The following is an 18,496-nucleotide window of genomic DNA, read 5'->3' on the forward strand; positions in this document are numbered from 1 at the left end:
TACAAATTATTAAGTTCACTGATGCTCGCGCTATGTGGAAAACCTTCTGTGGGTTAGTCCCACGCAGTGCACCAACAAGCACTTAGTCAGTTTACGTGCACCAACGTCCCATATCCAAGGAGAGGAAGCAACTTGCTCTTGCACCTTAGCAATTAGCGCCATGAGATAGCACCAGCATAGGAGTACAGTTGAATCCACTTATAACAATATTCAAGTGCCATGAAAATTCTATTGTTATAACTGAGAATTGTTATAAATGGGATGTATGAAAAAAATCAAAATAGGTGGTGGCAGAGCTGTTGTGAGCAAACTATGTCAGTGCCCCTCCCCGCCACCTTCCTCCATCCAGCTGCTGATTGTGTTGACTTGTTTTACTGTTTAACTCTGCTTCCTGCATGCTATAATCGTGTGTGACAAGCTGCGGCTGTCGGCATTCAAGAATGGCATTGCTACAACAACTGCACAAAGGGATCACGGACGGCAAGTGACATGCAAGCCCCGCCGAGGCATCGCATTGGTGGCCCCAAAAGGGGCCCTTTAAAAAAGTGCGAGAAGGTTGCCTCGGCAGCCTCCCAGCTTGATAAATGCAGAAGAAATGCTGGGGAGCGATTGCTACAAGCATCTCGCCACATACTTCTCACTGGCTTACATGGTAAAACACCATGTCCGTCAGCGTTGCTTGCTGTATGCGAAGCTTGTCATTCACCGCCTTCTCCAAGAAAGCCAGGTGCTCCACGTACTGCAGCGGAAAGTCCCTAGCGAAAACGAAGCTTCAGAGGGACTGAATCATCTGCAGGGCCTCCTGCGACGACAATGCTGAGGCAGCCTGGCCTACCGCATCATCACTGCCATCATCGCCCCCAATGTTGCCAGCACTATCCAATGCAAGCACGTTTGTGACGATTGCCTTATTGGTTAGAAGTACTTTGTTTCCAAATCTATAGCACTATGCTTTCTTTTCGCCGGCAACATTGTGCATTGCCGATGACCAGTGGGCGGATCATTCATCTTCCATTTTGGCGGCAAGTCAAATGAGGCTGAGAAACCATGTGGCCAGGAATGACTTCAACACGTTCGGAGGAGCAGAAGGGTGACGGGAGAGAAGCGCACGAGGCTGGCCATGTGGAGTAGGCTGAGCACACAAATGCTGTTTGGGTGGCGGGGAGGGTGCCATGGCTTGAATTATCTTATTCATTTTTCTGTTCAAGGTTCTTGCATTCCATTACCTTTCGGCAAAGCCACCTGGCAGCCTGACTTCATCATATAGTGATATTGCAGCATGAGGGCATTGTAGTAAGTGGGCTATTTCACCATAGAGAACATACAAAAGTAGACGGTGTAGGTTGTCATTGTTATACCCAATATATTGTTTAAACAGGTTCACCTGTATTCGCCATCTCCTGTTTTAGCTGCGGGACTATAACACTATGTGACTAGCTTCCATCCTCACTTGTGCAGCATATGTGGAAGCCGAAATGAGGAATGCTAGAGTTGTGCTGGGAAGACAAATGTCAGTGGACCTGAGAGAGATCCTATACTATTGCTTCCCTACATAGCATAGTGCATCTAGCCAGTTGTCGGGTCTTCCAACATATTGATTGTAAACTCCAAAATTGGATGGTTGGGTAGCGTCAGTGAAAGAAAAAAAAAACATAATCCTGCACCTGAAACATAAGTTGTTTCTCACACGCATGTGTATTGATAATGAGGATAAGTGGTTGTGTCTAAGGTTTTTCATTATTTATTTCCAGTGTGTATCGGCCAGAGTATGAGCAGCTCAAGAAAAGAAAGGTGAGCAATTCTGATTTGTTTGAGGATTCTAACGCTACTGCTGTGTCAGTTTTTTATATTTCATTAAATTTATTTCGGGTTTTTGGCTGGAGCACCCATTGTATCTTGCTTTCAGCTTCAGTGTTAGTCTGCAGTCTCCCACAGCTTTTCTTCTAGCTGGTACTCCAAGGCCGTTTTATCTGGCCATTTCATCCATTGATGCAGTCATACAGCCTACAGAATCACACAAATTGTAGGTGTACCATTTGTGGGGTATTAAATGCTCTTGGTAAAGAAAGATACAGCATGCAGTAGTGCAAACATACAAAAAGGGCGCATAATAATGCTCCTTCTCTACAAAGATGCCAGCTAGTCAAAATAAATACAAGGCATAATTCCTCAATGGAACACTGTGGGAAATCAAGGAAGTTCAGTCAGCTCGCAAGAAAGCTTACCAAGCGAATGTTTGCCCATGCCAGACACCGATCTAAGTCGTTCCCAGGTGGAGCCCTGTGAATGGAAGTGCATCCAGGTGACTGCATTCGCCCATGCCAGTGCAATGGTCCGAGGACGGACAGGAAGTCTTTCGCGGAACAGTCCCATGAAGAGCAGTAGCAAGCATGCAAACTGGTTGCACGTGCCATCGTCCTAAAGCCAAACAGAAGGGAGCAAGTTACTCTCGTGTCCATGTTATCCACTTCGTCAGGTGGCGCTAGCTATCAGACCACTTGCACCATCTCGCCTTGTAGCTGTGTAACTACATGCACCGACTCCCACCATCATGTCTGTGTCATGAAAGAAAGCCGAACTTCAGGAGACGCGAGAGTTGAACGTCCCCACACATTGCAAAAAGGTTTTTGCTCGGTGGACTTGCCAAAGTCAGTTAGGGAAAGGGTTATAGGGATGTCATTTCTAAAGAACCTCCTCACCGCACCCTACAGACAGCAAGTTCACTCATTTTTCCTGAAAAGGGAAACACACTAAGGCTTGGCAAATAATTTCTCATTGCTCATAAGTTTGTTTTGTGGCTGTTGAACAAGTAACCTCCAGTAGTAGTTTAACTTGACTGCACCCCATCGTGGAAGTCGCATCATAATCGTGACATAGTGTGCTCCCCAGTCTGCAGGTATGCGAATCACCTTTGTGTAAACACCTCTTTGACTTGCCATGCATTTGTTCACATTCTTGATAGAACTGGTGAACTGAGTGCAAGGTATGTGAACAAAAAAATGGGTATCAGTGCAGCAGGGCTTTCTAACAGCTGCATTGCCCTTGAAGGTAAAAGAGCTCTGTGAATGGCATCGAAATTAAATTTTTATTTATTGGCTCAGCATGAACATTAAGAATTTGTGAACATTTGGTCTTAGTAAAATTGCTGTCTAGTCAGTCATTAGGCTCAAATTAATATGGTTGTTTTGTCAGGATTTTCACTCATTGCAATATTTTATACAGCATGAAAATGTGAACTGATTGCATATTTACGAACTTCTACCATTTAACCATAAAATGCTATTATTTTTAGAGCTTGTTGACAACAATACTTACGACTGCTGACGACAATAACTTAGTGATTTATCATTTGCATCTAGTTTAATATGTATGTCACATGGTGCACATTCAATCGTGGTTGTGCCCACACGTGATAGAATTTCTCGGTCGCTTTTGGCTCCTTGGTGCAAGCTGAGGGAGGGAGCCAATCTGTGTCCAGAATTTCGATCTGAATCGGAATTGATTGCTATCGAAAGTGGGGAAAGGTATAGCTGATTTCAAGAGAATATAAATAAATAATACACTGACTCGTCTTTCGGTGCATGATTTTTTGGACCTGTCAATTATTTGGATTTACCTGCAGCAGTGACACCCAACTTATGAAACCAGTGTTTAACGGCAGCCAAAATTTTTGGCACCATTATGTGAATATCTTATTCATAAGCTTCATAGACATTTCTATCCGTGGTGCAGGTTATTTTTTTTTTTATATATATACAGAGCAGAGTGCGTATTCTGTGCCCCTACGGAACAATGTTGATAAATCTTGTGGGGATGCGTGACTCTCACGCATCCCCTGATATGCTGTTTTCCCTGCCTGTCTTGCGTCTCCTGTGATTTGGCTTCTCCGCATAGCTTAGTGCCGGCGGCGGTCGGTCTGGTTGCAGCGCATTGCGAGAGATGGCGTGAGTGTTGCACTGCTAATGCCACCTAACGGCAAGGTTAGTCGGGCGCGACAGGGTGTAGGCTCTTCCTCTTTGGCTTGGGGTCGGCAAGCAGTGCGGACGTTCTGCACGTGCCCTGATCCATGCTTCTGCGAGGCCATCTCGCAAGGCCAGGACACCAGAATAGACGAACATGATCGTTCAAATGTGCCACCGTTTGTGTGACTGTACACGCGAGCGACCAGGCATTGGTGTCCAGCATGGGGCGAACATATTCACTCGGTATCCAGTCGCGTTGAGTCAGACTTCCTAGATTTGCCGCATGCCCATCGGAATGTTCTGTGAGTTGTGAGTCGGCTAGCAGGCATTAGTGTATAAAGGTGCAATGAACGCCCTTGTGACTGTTTGCACTAATGTGTTTTCATTCCTTTGTCCCAAGAGCATGGGTGAGACCCCACAATCTTTAATAACATGCTGTGGTGGTTTAGCAGCTATGGCGTCGTGCTGCTAAGCATGAGGTCACGGGATCGAATCCTGGCGGTGACGGCCGCATTTCGATGGGGGCCAAATGCAAAAATTCCCATGTACCGTGCAGTCGGTGCACGTTAAAGAACGCCAGGTGATGACAATTAACCCAGATTCCCCCACTATGATGTGCCTCATAATCAGATCATGGTTTTGGCACGTGAAACCCCAGAATTTAATTTAGAATCTTTAATAAACAATCAAAACTTTTGCTTACTGTATTTATTCACATTTGTGTATTTTTCAGCTTTGGCTGTAGTGTTCTTTATATTCTAAAGTGTGCAGGTCTGTAATAGGCATATAGCTTAGGCTTTCACGACCATAGTAGCCCAGGAAGTTAAAAATATTCTCAGAATTGTAAATATCACAAGTTATATTTTTTCTTCTCTGAATATCAGCAGAAATTCTTTTTATGGAGAGCTGCATCACCGTAACTCAAGAATATACAGCATAGATAATGTTGAAACAAGCTCTTGTGTGTATTCTTTCACATTTTGTCAGTGTTTTGCACTGCGATCACGAGCCGGTTTTTACCGTATGCCCTGTGTGTTTCACTGACACGAAGTTCCCATCCTGTGCTTTTAGGAAGAAGTGTCATTGGCCGAACAGCAGAAGCAGCTGCAACGGTTAAGGCTGGATGTTGCTGAAGGAGACAGCGTTCCTCTCACAGGTGATTGGATAATTTGTGAACGTTCATGCCACATTGATTCTTTGGTTTTAAACCAGAAAAAATGTAGGGTGTTACACGGTTAAAGGAGCCACGCCATGGTTGATCGTTATATTGCAGTTTTTCATTGCGATGCAAAAGTGTAGAAGCCTGTTCACCTAATGCTGGAGTTCCATAGCTTTGCAGGCTATATAACTCACCCAAAATCGGCTACTTAAATTGTGAGCTCAAAGCTCCAAAACCAATTATGTTTGAGAGAAAAATTCACTGTAAATTTTGTTTTTGTGCACTGCATTGGCGCACTAGAATTTAAATTTAAAAATATGTCTCTTGAATTGCATTAGGCTAGTCGGCACTATGTGCAAGGAAATTGCAGTGCACATTGAAGCACCTCATGGGCATGGGGTCTGCGAAAGTAAGCTTTGTATTGATAAAATTTCCACTGCCAGAGCTTTTGCTGAACGAAAGTGAATTCAACAGCACAGCGGAAGGGGGGTGGAGAAAGAGAGAGTGCAATAGGGAGAGCTACACCTTGTTGGCAAAGTTAGCATATGAGAGGAGAAGCTGCTTTGTCTTCATGGACTTTAATGGACTTCTTGGGATGCCAGTAGAACCAAGAGACATAGCAGACCCAGTCCTTTGTCTCAGAAAGCGTGTGTGCTTTTAGGCAGCACATGATTACCGAAGATATCATGTGATATCCGCGTTGGAACTGTTGCTGACCAGTGCAGTTGTACTGACAGCGGTACGTCCTGCTGCTATCGACGTATTGTGGGCCCTTCAACTCCAGCGTGTACGGGGCTTCCAGCTCCTTTCATTTAGAGAAAAATACTGTCCGTGCTGGCACTGTACATATTAACAAGACAAAGATACGTGGGTTTCTAGTAGCCTCTGTATTTCTGCACTGTTCATTGCCCAGTCAGTGGATTTGCATACTATTAGCAAAGCACAAATACATTTGGTGCTCGCATTAGTTGCCCATTAATTGTGTCCATATTGTTACGTGTAGCTGACGTACGAGTCTACAATATATTTACACGTAGACAAGCGGTGGCAATAATGGCGACGCTATCAAGCGGTGGCCACGTCGTCTTCCTTCTCCTCAGTGCAGCCACACTGTGGCGGCTGTTCCGTAGCATCACCCCCGGCAGTAGAAGCGCCGTCCCGGTGCTTAATCTACACATCCGCGGCGAAAGGTGTGTGATATGGCTTTAGTCACGCCACGTGAACGATGTCACTTGCAGCCGACGATGACGCTGAGAGGCTGGCGGGGATGACTTCATACGTGACATCGGTCACTTGTCGCACCACACGGTATGGGCCAGTGTAGCGGGACAGCAGCTTTTCGGAAAGGCCCACACGTCGAATGGGGGACCAGAGAAGCACCAGAGAACCCGGAGTAAATTGTACGTCGCGATGGTGGCAATCATAGAGGCGTCTCTGATGCTCCTGCGAGGCCTCGAGACGGGTGCGGGCGAGCTGGCGCGCGTGGTCGGCGTGTGCGATCGCGTCGCGGGCGTATTCAGTGGTTGAACGTGTGGCCGAGGGCAACAATGTGTCCAAGGGCAACGCGGGTTCTCGGCCATATAGGAGATAGAATGGTGAATAGCCGGCGGTGTCGTGACGCGATGAATTATACGCGAACGTCACAATATTAATGAGGGTCATAACGAGGCACAAGTGCTAATGTTTCCTCCATGAGTGACTGTCAGTGTCATATATTTCAGCTGCTGTGTATAGTACTGATTTAATGCTGCATAACTTCAAAATATTAGAATAAGGTGATATATACTAATTACTATGCAACAAGGGAGGGCTGTGGCCCCAGCTGTAGATTTCTTAAAATTCAAAATCCTCAAAGTCTTGGCGGTGGAGTATTGCTTGAGGAAGGTTAAAAAAGTTAAACATAATAAAAAGGAACAGAAGTCGACTTGATTACTGAGAATTTAGCTGTCACAGTAGCCCAAGTGGAACTCGAAGACTGTGTCTTGTCCGTCAGCATCAACACACCTCTGTCTTAAAGGGTCCCTGAAACGGTTCAGAGAAATTTTGTAGACGCGTTGGGTACAGCTAAAGTTAATCATTCGCACCACAGTTTGTGTGAAGCATCTCATATTAAGAGAGCTGCGGACGATTACAAGTTACCCTCCTCCATAGCCATGCATTTTCTCCTCGACTCATTCGCTGAGTGATCGGGGCTAAGCTTTGCTTTCATTGGCTCTGCATCATGATGGCACATCATGTCGTCTACTTCTGGTCCAGCTACATGGCAATCCACCCCATACGAGAGCTGTCGAAGCAGTGTGTGTTGCGAGCATTCTGCCGCAGCGCCAAACGTGTCTGGTATTCCGGTAACCACAGACGAGTTGGGCATTTCGATGGATGGGTGGAGGCATAAACTTAAGCTGATGAAGGAACTTTAGCATAGACGTACGTGAGTGGCCTGATCGGTCTGCACAGTGCAGTTACCTGGTGGCGCAGAGCTTAACCAGACAAACAAAGAGCTAATATTGCTCTGACCAAGTGTAAAACATTTTAAACATTTATAAAAATAATGTGTTAACGATTATGCTCCTGCAAAAAATTTACACCAGCAGCAAAGAAAAATACACTTTGTTACTGCTACTGTGTTTCGTTGAGCTCTGTGCCACCAGGTGGCTGCACTGTGCAGACAATTGATTTGCGCTTCTGCTCATCCTGTGAAACTGCACGGTCAGACAGCTAGGCCCAGTACCCTTGCACTTGTGTTTACTCGAATACTGCACTCGTGAAACGCTATCGTGGTAGTAATCCGTGGGTGTAAAGCGATGGCTGCAAATGCGCAAATCCTGGTGCCGATCAGATAGCGACAGTCCACTGCGCTGCAGCCACTCTGCTTGTCTGCTGCCTTGCACAGGGACACAATGTTGCAGCTTGACTTATTGCAGGTCGCTACGTTTGCAGCCCAGAACGCAACAAAGGTGAATCATAGTGCTCGTGAAAAAACTACCAGCACTTACCGCGAAGCTCTCATCGAAAGGGAGCACGTTCTAACACAAGCAGATGGCACTTCCTGTGTGCCGGAAGTGCTTCAGTGTAGTGAGAAATTGTCCTTGTGCATTCTCTTTCTGTTATGTTCTTTTTATAGAAACAAATTAACTAACGTTCCAACTATTACGAACAACATTTTTGCGCCATAAAATTAGAAAAATTATTGATGACGTGCCTTAGGCAGCCAATCGGATAGTTTGCCCTACTAGCGTCATTAGGGTAATTTACATCAAATGGTTAGGAGTGGCTGAAAATTCAGCCAAGCATTGTATTGTGATCGGCAACAATATACATTTTTAAAGCCTTATAATAAATTGCACGCCTTACGCAGAGCACTTAGATGCATCAATTAATGATCAGAAGGACCTATTCTAATGACTCAGTACGTTTTTACAAAATAATTTCAGGGTCCCTTTAAACACAATGGTAACCTTTCTTCAGGCTTCCGAAACTTAAGAATAGCTTGTATGTCTGCTTTATAGCTTCTTTAGTCCCTCTCTATATATTTTTTAATTAAATGTTTTCTGCTTTGTGTGTGTGCATGTGTGTTTTCGTGCTATATACTTACCGTTTTAATGTGCATTGTTTTCTCTGTCTAGTATTAATGTTTTGTGTAATCATGCTTTATTTTATGATGTGGTTGCTTTTGTCACTATTTATTTTGCTATCATCCTGTTCGTGACCAGCCCTTTGTAGGATGGCGTATATATTTTATAACACTCTTGAAACCTTTTGCATGGTATGAGTAAATGAGGTAATATTTGTAAATAGTTTACATCAAAGTTCACTACACTGCATCAAGTTGTTTACTAAGGTGGGACATATTGTCCCATTGACACTGAATGGTCTTTCAAAAAGTGGGATGCATATATGTCCTATTGACCCTTTAGGGTCCCCATGCAAAATTATTTTTGCCTACTTCTCTCGCAAACCACAACTTTTCAAAATCTTTTGTGTGGTATAAGTGAATGAGGTGCTTAGAAGTAATTTGCAACTAATTTCACTTCTGTACAACAGGCCGTTTAGTTTTAAACAGCGGTACATATTTGTCCCTATGACACTAAATGGCTTTGTCGAAAAGTGGGTCTCATTTGTTCCTCTGACCTTCGAGGGTTTCAATGAAAAATTATGTAACCACTTTCCTCATAAAACAGACCAAACCACTATAGACAAAGTAGAACAGTGGAGGACATACCCATAAAGTTTGTGTGCACTTTTCGCCAGAGCGTTGGAATGCCAACGGCAACAGTGCCCTTTTGCATGTGGATGCTTTTCAACGTGCATTCACAAAGGCAAGTTTTCTGGACTAGTTCTTGCCTCAAGATGCACAAATGGGTGCTTATTGCAAGCTAAAGGTCTAAATCTAAATTCAGGAAAGAAGAATAACTCAACGGGCATCTTGAGAACTTTTTTTTCTTGCAAGCAAATGTGGGCCACATTCAGCTAGCGTTCCAACAATGAAAACAATTTTGGTAGCTTTTGCACACTTGCTGTCACTTAGTACCCATTCCCAAGACTATTCTCCCATGAAGTGTTGAAGCCTTTAGATAGGAGGCAGCACCAAACAAATAAGATAAATGTGACCCTTTGCTGCTGATAATCGTTGTTGCACACAAGATGAAGCAGGAAGTATATGTCCCATTGTCTTCCAAAGGCATTGTGAATAAACGGATCAATATATTTTGCCTCCAATTCAACAACTTCAGGCGTTGTGCATGGAGCTGAAGACAGTGTGGATGTGCAACCTGGCTTGAGTGATGAGGAAGATTCTGAAGAGGAACAGCCAATGGACGATGAAGGTATGGTAGTTAACATCTAAAGCAGAGATGTTGCTTGGAACACTGCAGCCTTTTTGAACTTGGCAGAACCAGTTTACCTTAAAGGAGGTGTGAAAAAGAAACAGCTGAATAAGAACACTGCACCATGACACATTGATAATTATGTGCTTAAAGGGCACCTGACTGGCTTAGGCCATTGCAAAGAGACAATTGCAGTGTGTAGATCGCATGGTGCGATAGATCTCATTTAGCAAATTATTATACATTGAGACCTTGCTAACTATAACTAGCATTTGTAAAGGAGGTGTGAAAAAGAAACAGCTGGATAGAGAACACTTCACCGCAACACATTGATAATTATATGCTTAAAGGGCACCTGACTGGCTTTGTACATTGCAGACAGACAATTGCAGTGTATAGATCGCATGGTGCCACAGATTGCATTTAGCAAATTATTCTACATTGAGACCCTGTTAACTAGCATTTATAAATACTGGGTAAATTTTTAGCTAAGTGGAGTTCCAAGATAAGTGAATTCACAAAACTGTAAGCCATTGGCCATGCATAGACCACGTAGAGCCTTTCGAAATAGGTGCCAGTAGCCACTAAATTTCTCGCAAAAGCTCAAATACCAGGAGTGGTATTCTCAATAGATACTTTTGCGAGATATTGTGTGACTCAGCACTTCGCATGTTGGCCATCTATGGGCAACAGCAATCCTTGCAGAGCGAAAGCACCTGAAAATTCAAACAAAAGCCAGCATGCTCTTCTTCTCAAAGGAGCCACTGAGGCAGCAAGTGACGTCACACGCAATGGCACTTCCGCGTCACAGAGAAACAAAACAAAAAAATTGTTTTCACATGTATGCATAGCAGTATCAACGAGTTTCGAGAGTGGCTCTTTTTTGAAGAAAGTAATTTATTTATGTGCATTCAAACACTGTCTCCTTTGGAATAATTCCCTCGTGCTGCAGTACAGCGCTCCCAGCCTACCTGCCACTTTGGGACTATGTCCTCAGCATGCACACACAAGTTTTGTGTCTACATTCTTTTCTGCCACTGTGACCTTTCAGTTGATAGTTGACATTTGTGTTGTCCATTTCACTCTTCTTTCGTTCGTCTCCACACACCTAACTTTTTTCTACTGTATGTCCTGGACATTTTTTTGGAAGGAGTCGTGTACCCTTCTGTGATTCAAGTTTGATTGAGACAATCTTGTCAAAATGGTGACTTTTGAGCTAGCTTTTTAATTTTGGGAAGAGACTGAGGTAAGAAGGAGCCAAGTCTGACGAGTAGGGTAGAAACAGTGTTGTTTCCAGCGAGAAACTCGCGTGTGCAGAATGCTACGTGGCAGGGCGCATTGTTGTTGTGCAGCAGCCAGCTACTTGTGCACCCCTGATCGGGCTGTTTTCTCCTAACAGCCTCCCTCAAATGCTCTAAAACTCCGCAGTAAAGCTCGCTGCTCGTAGGTTGGCCATTTGGTGTGAATTTCCGATGCACAATACCGTGATTGATGAAAAACACGGTGAGCATGCACATTGTCAAGCTGTAGGCATGCCTAGCCCTTTTTTTTTTTTTTTTTTTCGGACGTGGAGAGGGGCATTTCTACTGCTATGACCGCTGCTTCGTCTCAGGGTCTTACCCATACACCTAAGTTTCATTTCAAGTTATGATCCTCGACATAAAAGACAGGTCATTCATAAGGCTTCATTTCTGCTTATTTCACTGACTTCTCAAAATTAAAAACCCAACTCAGAGGTCAAAATTTTGATACGATTGCCTTAATCAAGCTCGAATTGCACAGCCGTGCTCGACCCCTTATAAATGTCTAGCTCATATTTCCAAAGTGGCAGGAACGCCTATAGCAAAAGTGGTGCAAGGTCTCTACATGAAACCAACCGATCCTTTCAATCATGATTGTGTAACCAAGGCTGAGCATGGAACTGGATCTTCTGTTTTTGAGATCCCACGTCCCACCTTTCCTTTCTTGCAGATGATGATGAAAAGAAAGAATACGAGTCATTCAAGAACTTTCTTGAGAAGGAAAAAACAAAGCGTGCAAAGAAGTACCAAGCACAAGCTGATGGAAATACGTAATTGACCACAAGATGCCGCAATGTACAGTACATAAATAATTTGAAGTTTTTCTTGGCTTGTCGTGTTTCTTGACATCTGCTGCTTGCTAGTAGGTGTGAATGTACTGCGTGGTGCACCTAATGATTCTCGGAACAGTCTGGAAAGATCAGACGCGAAGAAGAAAAAGACAAGACAGCACTGTCTTGTCTTTTCCTTCTTTACACCCTATCTTTTTAGCACTGCTCTGAGAATGAACCAACACCCACTTATCCAGTTTTCACTACTGCATGTTTCAATGTTCTAGTGTTTTTCTTTATTGTACAATATTTTTTATCATGTGGTGCCACCAGCCTTAAAGGGGGCCCCTAACCAGGTTGGGCCGTTTTAAATAGACAAGCACAGAGCATACTTCGTGTGCTAGTGATCGTGTCTGCAAAGTATTGCAGTGCTGTACTTCACGAGAACAGCTTGCATTTCGAACGAAATGCTGCATGCCCTTGTCCTCCCTCTCAAGGAAGTGCCACTCCCAGCAAGAGAGCCGAGGTAACATGCACAGACACTGTGGTGTAAATCGCAGTCCTGGCAATGTCGATCGCCATGACACATTACTTCAGTAAATCGTCCAATGTGGATGCGCAATGTCGTCGTCACAAATGCGCCGTGCAGCAAAAAAGGAAGAGATTAAAAAAGGGGGGGAGGCAAGGCTCGTAACAAGAACCTGGCGTGGTCTCTTACTTCTGGAATCTGAGAAGGTAGCTAAGGAACAGTGCTTGCAGATGCTACTAAAGGCAGAGGGAGAGAGTGTCTATTGGCAGTCACGCTCGCCTCCTGGCAGTGTGGTAATATGTCAATTTCTTCCATCTACTACAATAACGAACCGATTTGAAATTCAGTAAAATGATCACTAGATGGCATTTTATAACTAAGTGAGTAACTAAAATTTGCAAAGGCACCTGGTGATGGGCCCTTTAAGTGAGAAGGAAATACTGACATCACCATGAGTGCTTGTTTTGTTTTCAAGCTGCTTTGATAAGACTGATTTGCACAAGCAAAGCAGTTTATAGCAGATTCATGCAAAATTTCTAACACTCGTAAACAACACCTCGTGGTTATTCCTACCAATGCTTTCAAGAAGCTTTAACTTGAGGAATTAAGTAGTTTAGCTGCTTCAGGGAAAGGGTTCTTCCATACAAAAAGGAAAACATTGTTAGGAAATTTAAGGGTTTAAAGGTCTACTCTTTTTTTTGCACATGTATATAGAGGCATGTTCATAAAATTTTGTAGTAAACATCTTGTTTCAGCTGCAGCAGGTGCTGTTTGTTGACAGCTGCTAGTCAATGCATTGGCACATCTGATGTGACTGGAAAAACCCAATTAAACATTGAATAATTGCTGCTCTAAGAGTCATAGTTCAAGATATGAAAGCTCAGCCAAATGTTTTTATATAACAATCAATTATGTGAAGAGTTAGATGCTTCTAACCCTACAGGTAACCCTACAGCTAGAATAGAACTGGCAGAACTTTCGAAGTTAATCAACAAGTGTAAGACAGCTGACATAAGGAAGTATAATATGGATAGAATTGAACATGCTCTCAGGAGCGGAGGAAGCCTAAAAACAGTGAAGAAGAAACTAGGAATTGGCAAGAATCAGATGTATACGTTAAGAGACAAAGCCGGCAATATCATTACTAATATGGATGAGATAGTTCAAGTGGCTGAGGAGTTCTATAGAGATTTATACAGTACCAGTGGCACCCACGACAATAATGGAAGAGAAAATAGTCTAGAGGAATTCGAAATCCTGAAGGTAACGCCGGAAGAAGTAAAGAAAGCCTTAGGAGATATGAAAAGGGGGAAGGCAGCTGGGGAGGATCAGGCAACAGCAGAATTGTTGAAGGATGGTGGACAGATTGTTCTAGAGAAACTGGCCACCCTGTATACGCAATGCCTCATGACCTCGAGCGTACCGGAATCTTGGAAGAATGCTAACATAATCCTAATCCTTAAGAAAGGGGACGCCAAAGACTTGAAAAATTATAGACCAATCAGCTTACTGTCCGTTGCCTACAAAGTATTTACTAAGGTAATTGCAAATAGAATCAGGAACACCTTCGACTTCTGTCAACCAAAGGACCAGGCAGGATTCCGTAAAGGCTACTCAACAATAGACCATATTCACACTATCAATCAAGTGATAGAGAAATGTGCAGAATATAACCAACCCTTATATATAGCTTTCATTGATTACGAGAAAGCGTTTGATTCAGTCGAAACCTCAGCAGTCATGAAGGCATTACAGAATCAGGGTGTAGATGAGCCATATGTAAAAATACTGGAAGATATCTATAGCGGCTCCACAGCCACCGTAGTCCTCCATAAAGCAAGCAACAAAATCTCAATAAAGAAAGGCGTCAGGCAGGGAGATACGATATCTCCAATGCTATTCACAGCGTGTTTACAGGAGGTATTCAGAGACCTGGATTGGGAAGAATTGGGGATAAAAGTTAATGGAGAATACCTTAGTAACTTGCGATTCGCTGATGATGATATTGCCTTGCTTAGTAACTCAGGGGACCAATTGCAATGCATGCTCACTGACCTGGAGAGGCAAAGCAGAAGAGTGGGTCTAAAAATTAATATGCAGAAAACTAAAGTAATCCTTAACAGTCTCGGGAGAGAACAGCAGTATTTACAATAGGCAGCGAGACACTGGAAGTCGTAAGGGAATACATCTACTTAGGGCAGGTAGTGACGGCGGATCCGGATCACGAGACGGAAATAATCAGAAGAATAAGAATGGGCTAGAGTGCGTTTGGCAGGCATTCCCAAATCATGAACAGCAGGTTGTCGTTATCCCTCAAGAGAAAAGTATATAATAGCTGTGTCTTACCAGTACTCACCTACGGGGCAGAAACCTGGAGGCTTACGAAAAGGGTTCTACTCAAATTGAGGACGACACAACGAGCTATGGAAAGAAGAATGATAGGTGTAACGTTAAGGGATAAGAAAAGAGCAGATTGGGTGAGGGAACAAATGCGAGTTAATGACATCTTAGTTGAAATCAAGAAAAAGAAATGGGCATGGGCAGGACATGTAATGAGGAGGGAAGATAACCGATGGTCATTAAGGGTTACGGACTGGATCCCAAGGGAAGGGAAGCGTAGCAGGGGGCGGCAGAAAGTTAGGTGGGCGGATGAGATTAAGAAGTTTGCAGGGACGGCATGGCCACAATTAGTACATGACCGGGGTTGTTGGAGAAGTATGGGAGAGGCCTTTGCCCTGCAGTGGGCGTAAGCAGGCTGATGATGATGATGTGAAGAGTGTAACAGTAATTTGTAATCTTAGTAGTTGACAGGTCATACCATAATTAAGCCTTAATTTTGTAATAAAGCCGGTTGTACAAGGTGTGATATGATGTTGCTTTCAGGAAAACAAATTTTTGTTTGTGTGTAACTTTATATTGTATTTGGAAGGAAAGGTGTGAATGTTTCGTTATGACACTGCCTACGCTAATGTAGACCAGAGTTTGAGTATAGACCGCCCTTGCCATGTTCTGCTCAGCATCACGGGTATAACTGGGAGTTCAAAGGTGGGTATCCGACATGCTTCTAAGGAGGGGAAGTTGGCGTTTTATGATAGCACACTTTTGACTTTTGTAGCTTCATGCTTTTTAACTTTTGAGCACCTTCCATGTGTTCCCGATTGCAATTTTATTGCTTCAATTTTTGTGCCTACTGCTTTATATTACAGAGAGTTGTTGCTTCCAGTGCCACTTGATTGTAAAGACTTGTACTGCCAAGCCCATGGTGTTGTTTTGTGACTGTGCTCATGTCAGTCTTGAACTCCTGCTACTATCAGGTGACGTCGAAGAAAACCCAGGCCCTAGTATTCGATCTACTACAACACAGGCATCTTGCGATATTATATCAGCATTGAATGAAATTCAAGCCGGGCAAGCAACATTACTAAATGAAATAAATCCATTTTTTTAAAAACTTTTTGTGTGCAAACAAACAGGAACAAAGAAGAGGAGCAACACAAGGACGAGTGCTTTTTTAAAAAAAGATTTTAGAAAGTTTTTAAAAATGAATCTGTTCCAACTAGGCCAACTCGCAGTTATGAAATTAAATCAATATGTTCCAAATTGTCCCAAAACGAAAAAGCTTTTGATGACATCAAAAAATGACTACGTGAAAATGAGGGTGTTTGTTCAACAGTCGTGTCTAGTAAAAAGCATGTTGCCAAAGTAGAAGCTCTAGCTGAGCAGAGCACCAAGCAGGTCACTAATTTGGCCACCACAATGGACAACTACGAAGACAGCTAGGTACTGAAATTTTGTATTTATCGGTTTGAAGGACAGTGAACGCGAAACATGGCAACAATTGGAAAAACTAATGCTCAACCTTTGAAGCTCAAAGCTTAGCACTTAGTTGGAGCCAAGAGATAGAGAGCGCGCACAGTATTGGCCGCTTTCAAACAAACAAAAAAATAGGCCAATCATAGTCTAATTTGCCCACTTTAAAGACAAAGAGCGCATCTTGTGAAGTGTGCAACTGAAGGGCACTGACCATAGTATCGCCACAGATTTCTCACTAAACGCCCGACTTGCCCGTAAAAAACTCTCGAGTTCAGAAAAACACAGCAAAAGCTGTTCAAGCTTCATTACAACAAACTAATAATTGCAAATACAACCTATGTTCTTGATCCAGTTGAACAGAAGTCATTGCACAGCTGTGATAGCTATTGCTTTATGCTAGATCTGACAGGAACCTTACACGTACTGCTTCATCACTAGTTTATACCAATATCAGAAGTACCTTGACAAAGTGCGACTCTTTTTCACATATAGCCGAAACAACTGATTGTAAGCTTATAATTTTAACCAAGACTTCGCTGAATTAGTCAGTCCTCGATACTGATTTGGCTTCTTGTTTACCTGGTTTCCATATCTTCCATCGTGACCGACTAAACAAATGTCGCGGTGGCATGTTGATAGCTGCTCACAACAGCCTTATGTGTTCCACCATTGATGTTTTCTCCCCCTTAGAAATGTTATTCGTATGCTGCCACATGTCTAATCCACCCATTATAACCAGTGCATGTTACCGCCCACCGGACGCAGATGCCACTTTTGTTAGTCATTTCCACAACGCTCTTCGTCCCGTTGTGACAGCATATCATAACACTGTTAATCTTACTCGGCGACTTCAATTTTCCCGATATAGCTCAAACAGCATCAAAACAACAGTGAAAGTGGCTTCCTCAATTCATGCTTAACATTTGGATTGTCACAGCTAATCTTTGAGCCGACATGACAAACGTATCATTCTTCTAACATCCTTGACCTTTTACTTCATTTGTGACTTCCTAACCACCAGCAATTCGTGCATGCCAGTAATCAGTCTTCTGCCTACCATCCTGTCATCTCGGGCATGGACCTAGGCCCACTATTATTTCTAGTATATATTGATTTACAGTGTAACATTTCTTCTAACATCAGACACTTCACAGACGACTGCATCCTATATCATCAAATTAACAACCTGTCTGACATTCACTCACTTCAGTGTGATCTTCATTAAATCGAAATCTTGTGCAACAAGTGGCTCATGCCACTAAACACAAATAAAACATTACTTTATTTTCATCACTGGCAATATTACCCACTGCCAAATTATGTGATCTATAACTCTGAAATTTTATGTGTAAGTGCATACAAGTACCTAGATGTTAATTTGTCGTCAGATTTTACATGGTCCCTTCACATAACGCACATTACTAGTGAAGCTAACCGCATTCTTGGTTGTCTATGTCAAAATGTTTATCTAGCACCTCCTTCTGTCCGACTTTTCACCTATCAGACATTAATAAGACCAAAACTTCAATACGCACATACTGTTTGGGACCCTCACCAAATTAACCTTAATAAAATGCTAGAATCTGTACAAAACCGTGCAGCCATATTCATTTTATCGGAACACTCGTATCATTCTAGTGTTGCCGAACTAAAATGTGCAAACCTTGGAAGTCTTTCATCATGCCGCAGAATAGCACGTCTGTGCCTATTCTTCAAGCTTTATCACACGTCAGCCTGTACTCTTGCCATCAAGCCCAGCACACTGTCATTCAGGTTGCACCAATCACGAAAAAGCTGTATACACGTCATCTGCTTGAACCACTGCGTACCTTTCATTTTTTGTCAAAACATCACAAGATTGGATTGACCTTCACTCTGATGTTACGCTCCTCTCCAGTAGCACCGACTTCAAGACAGTGATCGAAAAATTTTATTACATTTAACACATCAGTAAATAGCCCACCCCTCATGCAAAACCCCTTCACTGAGGCTTTTGAGGTATCGTAAATAAGTACATAAATAAACTTGTTCTCAATATGTCTCCGCATTGGTATCACCAGAAAAATTGTGTTGCTGCATGTACAAGTAAAAACTCGCTGTCCTTCTTGTGCAGGAGGGAAAGAATTTTAAGACGTCACA

At 43.1% G+C, this 18,496-nt stretch overlaps 1 protein-coding gene across 2 annotated transcripts in view; it reads left to right on the plus strand.

The window, feature by feature from the left end:
• The window catches only part of LOC142575790 (GPN-loop GTPase 1), a 22,885-nt gene extending 10,816 nt beyond the window's left edge, over positions 1-12,069 (plus strand). For both annotated transcript variants that reach the window (XM_075685442.1, XM_075685441.1), the window contains exons 10-13: positions 1,752-1,791; positions 5,034-5,118; positions 9,852-9,944; positions 11,916-12,069. In XM_075685442.1, coding sequence (XP_075541557.1) covers positions 1,752-1,791; positions 5,034-5,118; positions 9,852-9,944; positions 11,916-12,019 — 322 coding nt within the window. In that variant the 3' untranslated portion in view covers positions 12,020-12,069. The remainder of the gene's footprint in view (positions 1-1,751; positions 1,792-5,033; positions 5,119-9,851; positions 9,945-11,915) is intronic.
• Positions 12,070-18,496: the final 6,427 nt, after the last annotated feature.

This window comes from Dermacentor variabilis, chromosome 3, assembly GCF_050947875.1.
Source record: "Dermacentor variabilis isolate Ectoservices chromosome 3, ASM5094787v1, whole genome shotgun sequence".
NCBI classification, from domain to species: Eukaryota; Metazoa; Arthropoda; class Arachnida; order Ixodida; family Ixodidae; genus Dermacentor; species Dermacentor variabilis.